The sequence below is a fragment of the Poecilia mexicana genome, unplaced genomic scaffold (genome assembly GCF_051168715.1).
Source record: "Poecilia mexicana isolate PSO_F unplaced genomic scaffold, ASM5116871v1 scaffold_2, whole genome shotgun sequence".
Lineage (NCBI taxonomy): Eukaryota > Metazoa > Chordata > Actinopteri > Cyprinodontiformes > Poeciliidae > Poecilia > Poecilia mexicana.
This window is the reverse complement of record NW_028263371.1, coordinates 31271431-31281884: the sequence shown is the minus strand read 5'-3', so window position 1 is coordinate 31281884 and position 10454 is coordinate 31271431. Positions and strand designations below refer to the sequence as shown.

At 40.7% G+C, this 10454-nt stretch overlaps 1 protein-coding gene across 1 annotated transcript; it reads right to left on the bottom strand.

Annotated features, from left to right (window-relative positions):
• Position 1: 1 nt before the first annotated feature.
• fam117ba (family with sequence similarity 117 member Ba) lies at positions 2-8416 on the bottom strand. Its single transcript, XM_015012912.2, has 8 exons — positions 7665-8416; positions 5965-6194; positions 4808-4891; positions 4611-4721; positions 3823-3966; positions 3528-3735; positions 3308-3428; positions 2-3220 (listed from the first exon to the last, which is right to left on the bottom strand). Exons 2-8 carry the CDS (start codon positions 5983-5985, stop codon positions 2995-2997), a joined length of 915 nt encoding a protein of 304 aa, XP_014868398.2. The 5' UTR covers positions 5986-6194; positions 7665-8416; the 3' UTR covers positions 2-2994.
• Between the last annotated feature and the right edge of the window lie 2038 nt (positions 8417-10454).

Below are 10454 nucleotides of genomic sequence, written 5' to 3'. Positions count from 1 at the left end.
ATTTATTTTAACTATGCCTTTTATTTCACTCAAAGGGGTTTAAAAGATGAAAACTTGGCAGTTTGGTTCCCAATCAACTGGACACGCAAACAAAGAAACAAAGCCTCATTCCAAAATGTTTTGTTTTTTTTATCCACACTGAAACAAGCATCCATGTTTCAGATATTTAATTTTTTTCTGTCTTTTTTTTTTTTTTATATATATTTTTTTGGTGACATTTCCAAGCGACAAGTCGGAACATGCCGCCATCGTCGTGATTGTTTCAGCAAGTGGATTTCGGAACAGGCCAATTTTTTATTATTTTTTTCTCCCTTTTTCGTCGTAACTAGCCGTTGCTCCAAGTCGGGTCGCTGAACAAATAACATCCACACTTTTCTACATCTACTCTGCTACAAATTAAAGTCAGTCGGGATTTCCACCGTGTGAGGCTACATAGAAAGCAGTTGTCGTTTTGCTCTGTTTATGTTAGCATATATCTTTGTGTCCTATTCTCTACGACCTGAGATGTCAGTTCTTGTTTAGAAATCTCCAAAGACCCAATTCCTCTCCTGTCTGATAAATAAATACGTTATTATTCACAATAATGAGTCAAGTTGTAATTCACAGTACTCAGCTGAGAAGTCGTACGTTACACTTGTTTGCCTCGTCCCATTACATATCTCTGTCAGCCAGTAATACAAACACAGTGCCTCTGTATTTACAAGTCCAGTACATTCCTGTCCCACTGTAACAGGCACCGTTAATTAATTGTGACATCTACAAAAAATACAGGAGAGTGGGTTCTGACACGGAGAGGCTGTCAATGTGTAAACTACAGTCATCTAAACAGATTCAGTTTATCTCAGTGAAACTTTTGTTATATCTTCATTAAAAAGTGAAGTGTATTTTAGTTCATTTGTATTCTGGATTATTTAGTCTTTCTAAAATGTAGAATTTGTGAATTTCATACAGCTTAATTGTAGACATTAATGTAAAAAAGTAGACAATGAAATAACTGGAGACACTCAAACAGCTGCTGTTTATCATGAGCATGACTAAAGCAGTGCTAGGCTAAGTTCTTTCCCAAAGCAACTGCAACAATTTTCAAAAACAAATGTTCGTCAAATAGTCATCCAAAAATATGGCACGCGACGAGAATTTCAGCTTTGCACAATTTCCGAACGCTCCGTTGCTTAATGACTTGAAAGGTAAGCTTTTGTTTGTTTCTTCTTTAGAAAAACTATAATACTGCAGGTGTCAGACAAATTGGCCAATCAGTTTAAACTTAATATTTTCTTACCACCCACAACCAAAAAAAAAAAAACAAAAAAAAATATTAGAGATGAACCATTAAAGTATTTTGGAACTGATTTCCAATCTTTGGTTTTGTAAGACTTTGATCTGTGGATATTGACTTGAGCCAGTTCTGTTTCCCTTAAAATTTATCATTAACAATCATTAGCTATTTAGGATTACAAGTTTGAGACAGCAGTTGCTGTAAAACATTACTTATAAAATTTTCAAGCAGAAAATTCCGATGTAGTTGAGATATTTAAGCCTTTTAGAAACTTATGTAATTAATTAGCATGGTTAGCATTACCAAAACAGCTCAATCTGTGAAATTCTTTACCTTAATTCCTAGATGAAAAATCTACCAACATTTCCAATTCTAGCCAGTTCGATACCAGACAGACGGTAAAATATCTCACACTGTTTGTTACTTATGAGAAATAATTCTACCGACCACGGGAGTATTGAAAGTAGATAGCTTTCAACTACCATACAGTTTTGATGTTAATCAACCGATCAACCACGTACCAAATTTGTTTGTACATCTCTAGCATAGTAATGGATTCTATATGTTTATATGGGCCACACCAGTTCTAGGTTAAGTCAATCTGAAATTAGCATGATAAAGAGACTAAATATATAGATGCTCTACTAAGTGTAGTTTGTTTTCATTTGATTCTTGCTGGCTATAGAAATAGTTTAAAATTGTCTATTTTCTGTGACCCAGATTGCCCCGATGGTCTGCGGATGCGTGGAAGCTTGGGTTGACCAGCCTCTCCGTGAGAAAAACCCTGCAAGTAGATGCATTCCAAAAGCAATACAAGCCGACCAAGACAGGAGGACCTCAACAAAGAGAAAGAGCTTGCAAAACGGAGAAAAGATGGGCAAGGGTGAGCACAAAAGGTTGCCGCTGAAGGGAGGTTGGGCGTGGGGAGGGACAAGCAGACACAGGTTGAACACGCGCCGTACGTCATAGCCCTGGCCTGTGTTTCCCATAGATACCCAGCAAAAGGCTGATAAAATAGTAGCAAAGAGATCCCAGGATTTGGTCTGCAAGTATTTTAAGGGTACGCTGTTTGTACTTTATCTGCTTTGCTGCTTGTATCTACGGCCTTCATAGTGCAATGACCATAATTAAGCTCACAGCATTATGATGGTTCAGGGAAACTGCGGTCTAAAACATCAGGCACATTTTTGAACTTCTCACATCCCTTCAAGTTATGCTACGATTCATCTGGCAGCACCAAAGTTAACCTCTGTGGTCGATCTGGCGGTCTCCAAGAAAACCAGCGGCCTTTTTTTTTTTTTTTTGTCATAATGGAAGGCATAATTTATATCAAGACAAACAACCGTAGATAGAAAAAGAGATATGTCTGTGGAAAGGCGCCATGGTATAATACGATGAAATCAAAAGAAATGTCTGTCTTTTTTTTCTCCCCGTTTCCTCCTAGAAGAACAGGAACAGAACCAGTGCTGAAGGTAGAAGAAAGCGGTGAAATGTGAGCTACAAACGCCTGCTCTGGAAGGCAGGAGTCTCACGTCAGAGGAGGAGGCAGTGGGAAGAGCTTTTTAACAAAAGAAGGACATCAGAGAGAGCTTAGCTGGCATGCTAAAGGCATTTTTTTTGTTTTGTTTTAGGAGCAAAACGGTTGATTCCGTAGTGTTTTCTGATTCAGCTGATAGGAAGGGGAAAGAGGGTTGTTGACTTTGAGGCCAATGGGGCAGTCAGAAGCTCTCAGGCTCCTCCAGGAGACAGGGCTGGGTGGACAGAGGCACCAGGGATGGGGACAGACTCCGGAGGCCCACACCCGGGCGAAAGTTGAGGTCCGGGGCGGGAAGCAGGGGCTTGAGGATGCTGACGAGGCAGAAGGCAGAACCGCTGTTGGGGATGAAGTTGACCTTGTTGCGGTCGGGACACAGGAAGGGAGGGATCTCCTCCAGAGGTTTGGGCCTTAAGACAAAGTGACACATAGTCGTTCACATCAGTATTCCTTTTCTATGAGTTTCGGATGCATCATAAAACTTGAAAACTACTCACATGGACTCTTCAGATACTCTGACCTTCTCACAACCCTCTGGTGGTTCTCTCTTGAACATGTAACTGTTGTTGGGTCTGGGAGAGGCGGCGTACTTGGGCAGTGGGGAGCACGGACTTAGCTCTGGTTAAAAGGAGTTTTTATTGCCCTTTTTTAAATTTTGAACGCTAAAATTCAGAACGCACTGTAAGAGAATCTTGAGTAAAATCTGGTTCTACTCACCTTTCTCATCGTAGGGGCTGCCTCCAGCCGTGTCGTTGAGGACGCTGAGGTAGGAGGGGGAGATGGAGTCCGGACGGCTGCTGCAGTTGCTGTGGTTGCCGCTAAGGCCACCCCCCGATGGAGTCTGTGTGTCGATGCTGCGGGTGCTGCTGCTGCGCTGAGGGGGAACTGGTGGGGGCGCACGGTGGCCATCGGGGACATCCTGCGGCTAGGTGAATAAGCCACAAAAACAGCGTTGCAGCAATGTAACCTGCTATCCTTCATGGAATGCATCAACATGTTCTAGGGGACTCACAACGATGGTCTCATCCTTCTCGGGGGTGTCTCGGATGATGATGCGCTCGATTTCCTGGTTCAGGCCCTCCACGCTGTTGCGGAAGCGAGGAGCCGAGGATTTGGATATAGGGATTGGTATGAGGATGGTCTTGGGCATAGGCGACTGCACAAACATGAGGAAGTACGTTTAGAAAGCAGAACACCCATCGGAAACATTGTTACAGCAGACAAACTACAGAAAGCAACAAATAACAGTGTGATTACTGTATCGTGCTTCTCATCCGCTAACAAGGATGGTGACGTCTTTTGGCCCAGAAGACATTTCTAGACTGAAAATACTATTCTTTAAAGGAAATTGCATCATACGAGTTCCAACTAAATTGAACTTACTATTACTAAGTATTTTTAAGTTGAAATGTACTTCAAAGTGAGGAGCCTCAACTTAACTTGGGACTGTTGTTTCACAGAATGGTTTGAATTATAGGGTTTTTGTTAGTGACCTGCCCACCAGGTCACGTCTGCATATGTGGAGTTAAATAGTCTCACCCCACTGTTGCCAACTTCATCGCTATATTTAATACTTTTCAGACAAAAAAAATCGGTATTGACCAGAATCGTAATTGGCCGGTTGGGCTTTTTGAATATCCATAATCAGCCAGAAGAAGGCGCTGATCAAAATATTTTAGTTTGATCACGGAATGCAATTACATTAAATTACAGTATTACTGATTTTTTACTTCTGAAAAAAGTCAGTAATACTGTTTTGCTCTGATTACATGTATTAATACAGAATCAGGGCATGATCACCTGTGACTGAATGATGGCATGGCTGCCGTTGAACGGGGATTTGCGGTCCTTGTCCCTCCGATGGCGGCTGCTGCGCTTGCTGCGCTGGAGCTGCTGACGCAATTTGGCAATCTAGAGAAGAAAATATTAACATCAATGTTGCTGGAACGTAGCAGTGTAAATGTGCAAGGCGACCAAGAGAAAAGTGGGACGCATACCTCCTTGAGTTGGTCGGTGCTCCCACAGGAGGCCGAGCGTTTGTGAGAGCCCCTCCTCCTCTCATCTGCCCAGGCCCTGGGGGTCTGAGATGAATGCAAACACCACGTTTTTCCTCATATAGCAACATACTTTATTATCATTTTTAGCGTTTAGAATTCAAAAGAAAAAAAAGGATGTTGCTATTCGTCCTTTGCGGTGGATTGATGTGCTGTGGCAGAAAGATCTCTTTGATCAGGAGTCTTGTTCGAAGACTGTCACTGACTGACAAGCAACGCAGCCCGATGATGCAACCACCTGCAACCTCCCTGAACCTCGTTGTGTTTATTGACACACTGACAGTCACATTTTGCCTTGAAGTGGAAAAAAAAGGCACAAACACAAACTTGAGCTGCTTCAGCTGACAGACACAATCTCATCTGTGCCAAATCAAAATAATGTTTTGAACGGAAATGCACCGATTTGATATTAATATCTGTATCAATGTTGAAAACAATTCTAGATCTGGTATTGGTGACAATGATCTGTAAGGGCAGATCTATTTAGTCCAATTCTATTCTTTATCCTCTCAACAACATAATTTATTATTTATTTGACCAAGGAAGTCACCTCATTGTTTTTGTCAGTTTCTGTATTATTTATTTTGCACTGGCTGTTATTCTCCTAATTGCACTGACTGAACAAACTGCAGTTGTGTTGTTTTTTTTACATGATTGTAGCTTGTGAAGCTATTGGTGTTTTTAGTGTTCTGTATTGGTGCAGTATTATCTGCACCAGTGTATTTGTAATTCAGTACATTTATGTCTGCGTTTAAGAAAAGAAACGTTTTAAGTCAATTCAGCACCTTTTTTCTGTATCAGATCGGTATCGGCCGATACCAAACCTCAGATATCTGTATCGGTATCGGAAGTGAAAAAAGTGGAAAAGTGCCTCCCTAGTTTTGAAAGCATCTAAATAAAGGAACTGTTAACAGGTTATATTCTACATCACAATTATACACTACTTTGTGATTATCTATACCTAAAACCCAATAAAACACACTGATGTTTGTGGTTGTGATGTCAAATATGCATTTATAATGTTTTGAAATGGCTCAGGAAGAAGAAGAAAAAAAAGAACTTTACACTGTAAAGCGCATGAGCATGGAACAAACACTCACCTGCGTCGCTTTGTCCCTCATATAGGGAACGTGTTGTTGCTGGCTGTCGTCCTGAGGCCAGGGACCTGTCAGGTGAGAGCCAGCGAGCGCGCCCTGTGAGGGCCACAGCTGGACGCGATGGCGGGAGACGGCGAGGAGAATGGAGGAAGGTGGAACGGACGAGTTCAGAGGGCGCGGAGGCCAACGCCGGCGGAGAACCGCAGGGAGGCGCAGATGGTTAAGGCCACGGTCTGATGGGGGCAAAGGAGAAAGATGAGTCGGGAGGCCTGAGAATGCAAACAATGTCTGCAAACGGTAAACAAATCAACAGACACACAGCTGTCCTGATGGATAAGCCTGTGAACCTTCCACGTTGGTATGTCTAGGTTTAATCCAAACCATGCTGGGCAGAGCGGATATACCCCCCCGCACCCCCCAGGGTAATGGCATTAAAACAGCTTTAGACACAGGCAGGGTGGGGTAGGGGCATTGGAGGACATGCAGTTTTTGGCTAACTGACCCAGATGGGTGCTACTGTGGGTTGTTTTGTTGCATTGATGCATTATTGACCTATATATATATATAAAGGTTCATTATGCATACCTGATGATTTAGAAAGAAAAAACAATGGCAATATCACGTTCTTCTACTGCTTTTCCCATTTTGAAGACTTTTAATCACAACATATCCACCATTTATTCACATGTCCAAACAGCTTTGCTTGGCTGTGCAGGTCCAAGAGCTAAATTTGGAAGGAGCCTTGACCAGCAACACATCACTGTTGCTAGGGAACCTGGCGGGGGGAGGCGGGGAAGGGACTTGGTGATCTTTATTAACACACAGCAGCAGGAGTGTCTGTGTGTGTTTTGAAGCTGAATAGGGAGTTTGGGCATCAGCTCATCAACACTTTAGCCTTTTCTTGTTACTTTAGTAGCCCTGCTGCCAGGACAGTTAAGACTGTTTACAGTAAATAATGTTAGCTGTATTAACTGCGTTAAACGCTAATAGTAGAAGGAACTAAAGATAGCAACCCGGTAATCATTCTGTCTACTTGAAAATACTAAATATTAAATACTGGTCACAAGGAGGGAGACCATGCCCCCTTGTGACCAGTATGACATCGTCACACTGCCAATACGTTGACTTTCATTTGTGTCACTTTAATATTTTATATTATTTTAACAGCTGACGGAATAATCGTTGCTTTTAACTTTTAATTAAAACTAATCATATTCATTATTTGTTTACATATTTTTTCTAATGTAGTGAAATATATTTTTATCCAAGCTGTTTGTCATTCATAAATCATTCATTTTATTCCAGCTCTTTCTGCTTCCACATGCTCCATCTGCATGTCATCTCGGATCTGTCATTTAAAAACACGATGGAGCAAAGCCAAAAAACAAAACAAAACAAAAAATCACCCGAACAACACGCCAATAACATGCCTGGAATATTAAGAAAACATATTTAACGCAACCGACATAATCCTAAATAAATTAAAATGAATAATAAATTTTGCAAGATGTGGTTGCAGAGTGCAATGTAGGCCGCTTTTGTTTACATGAAGAGAAGCGTGCACCACATCCCCTCGCATCAATACTAAAACAACATGCATGCTTTGCAAATGTTGCCTCCCTTAGTCAATATTATAACAATGCAAGCTACATGCAGACAATAATAATAATTATTATAAATAAATACATAAATAATACACTGACCTGCAGAAAATAAATGCAGCAGAGCATGGAGCAGCCCAGCCCCTGTTTGCCGCCTCCTGAAGATGCTAAAGAGGCGGAGGAAAAAGGCTGAGCAAGCTGCAGGCTTCTTCCACACAGACACAGGCAGACATGGAAAAGGTCAAAGCACGGGCTTCGTGGGTAAAATTGCAACAAGAAAGAATGTCGGTACGGATTGGGTTGGTATGACACTGCCTCCCAGTCGTCGTGTTTTTTTTTTTTTTTTTTTTTTCCCCTCCTGGTAGGATTGATGCGACACCGCAGCTCGCGCGACTACCGGCGGACCATCTGGTCGGTGGGAAAAAAAAAATAGTTACCGGAAAGAGAAATGGCTGCGCACCGAGCTCGGGTGGTGCTGAAAAAAAAAACTAACAAAACAAATAGGGAGGAAAACAATAATAGAGGAAGAGAAAAGACAGAGGAAATAGAAAGAAGAAGGCGGTGATGCTGGGCGAGCCTGGTTGACACGACGGGAGAAGGGACCAGTGTGAAGCTCACGTGAGTAAACCATTCAACTTCCGCTGATTTATTTCAAAATAAGTGAAGAGCCATTATAAACAGGTGCTCAGGACTCCGGTTGGTCCATAAAATTTGATAGCACGCCAAATTTACTTTCCAGTACTTACTCGGTACTTTCTTAGAACTTACTTTTTGCATTTGGAAAAGTGATGGAACTTACTCATACTTTTCAAGATCTTACCTGTAAAGCACAACGCATAAGTTACTTTCCTGCATGTTTCCTGGGGCTTTCAGTCTTTTTACCCAAGATTAAATTGATATTTTTATGGAACTTATAAGGTAATTTCAAAGAAGCCACCACACACTTACCTGTACTTAAGTACAGTAACGAAGTACTTGTACTTCGTTACTGTATTTAAGTACATTTTTCGTGTATCTGTACTTTACTTAAGTAGATTTAATAATGGATACTTTCTACTTTTACTCCACTACATTTTACAGTAAGTATCTGTACTTTCTACTTCACTACATTTCTACAAAAGTGTCGCGTTACTCGTTACATCCAAGTCGCGTTGCGCTTTTTGTCAGTTAAAATGTGAAGTTCAGGGTCTTAAGGTGGCGCCGTAGAATCCAAGCAATAACGTGACTTCCGTGTCTGTTGTCACCCATCACCTCCACCTTTACTCGCACGCAGAGCTCCAGACATGCGCAGTGGTTTCCTCTGAGCGGGAGAAGATGTCTGCGACATGTAAAATAAACAGCGCTTCGCTGTCACAGACGGTGGGGACTTAGTCCAACTTTTAGCGTCACTTGGAAGGAAAGCTTAAAGAAAGGTAAGCTCTGTGGACATGATGCTAGCAAAGCTAACTGTACTGACTGAGACACATATGTAGCATCGGCGATGAAAAAAAGTTGTCACTCATGCGCTGAATTATTGTGTGGAGGTGTTGACTGAGGTGTCGCTTATATGGGACAACGCTGTGACCAACGTCTGCATTGATATGACATTCAGGAACGATCCGATTCTTCTGGACGGATCTTTACTGATTAAATTTATTTCTGCTCTAAGTATTTAATATCTAGGTATTTTATGGGAATGTGGATCTTTCAGATCAATTTGAGAAGAAATTTTGAAACTTTATTTTTTTTTTTATGTCACGTAGCACGGGGTGCTGGTCTTGACTTGGTCTTGGGTAGGTGGTCTTGACTACAACTCTGCTACGTGGCTCCTTGGTTCCATATCCTCCTGCACCCACCTTCTTTCCATCCCCTTTCTGTTGGATTTCTTTAAAAATAAAAGCCACTAGTAGCAAAAAAAAAGTGAAGTTCATGCTATGTTAGGACAGGAGACGAGATGTTTCCATCCCTGAAATTATGATGCATAGAATCACATATCCAAGTCTAAACTATTTTACAGAGTAAACATAATAAAAAGATGCTTTAACTGTGGCATTGTTCATTAAAATCGCACATTTCTTATGCATTAAAATTAAATACAATAGGTTCACTTAATGATATTGTATTAGGGATTAGGTATTATTCAGCAAGTACTTTTACTTTTAATACTTAAGTATTTTTAAAAGCCAGTACTTTTTTTTAAACTTTTACTTAAGTACAAATGTTAATGTGGTAATTTTACTTTTACTTGAGTACATTTTTGTCTGTGTATTTGTACTTTTACTTAAGTACATTTTTTGAGTACTTTCTCCACCACTGCTTACCTGGAACTTGAGAGTTACTTGTATGTACAAAACTTCCTTTATTTACCCAGTGCTTCCAAAAACCTATCAAGACTTGCAGGTTACTTTCCTGAAACTTTCCAAATACTTTCTCAGACTGTACAACTTTTAAAGACCTGCATGATATTGTAAAGTAACCTTGTTGCTGGGTAGGTATGCATTTCATCTCCTCTGTTGTGTTATCTCATCATCAGTAGGGAAAAAAATATTGTTTGTTAATAAGAAATCAAACGACTAGTTTTCACTTCTTGAAAGAGTTTTGTAACCCTTTCCATTGTTTTAAGTTGCAGCTATCTTGCTGGGACGCTGTTCCTGAAAATCAGATAGATGCTAGTGCTCATTATAGGATCTGCAAGCTCTCCATTTGCAAACTCAAAGAAAGAATTTTAAAGGATTAAAAAAAAGAATTTCAAATAAATTGATTTCATATTGTTTCCCTGTGCATTAGATTTAAAAGGTTAAAAACTGTTGCAGCCGATTTTCTTAAAAAGGTAATCCTGTGAAGTCTGTAAATACGTTTTGTATTAGGCTCCTACGATATAATATGTTTGGTAGTCAACGTTTTTAATAAGGA

Coding starts and splice junctions, on each gene's coding strand:
- fam117ba (XM_015012912.2), bottom strand. CDS start 5,985: ATGAGGGACAAAGCGACGCAG. Junction 4,722..4,807: donor GCACCGACCAACTCAAGGAG/GTATGCGTCCCA, acceptor TTTCTTCTCTAG/ATTGCCAAATTGCGTCAGCA. Junction 3,736..3,822: donor AGAAGGATGAGACCATCGTT/GTGAGTCCCCTA, acceptor TTATTCACCTAG/CCGCAGGATGTCCCCGATGG.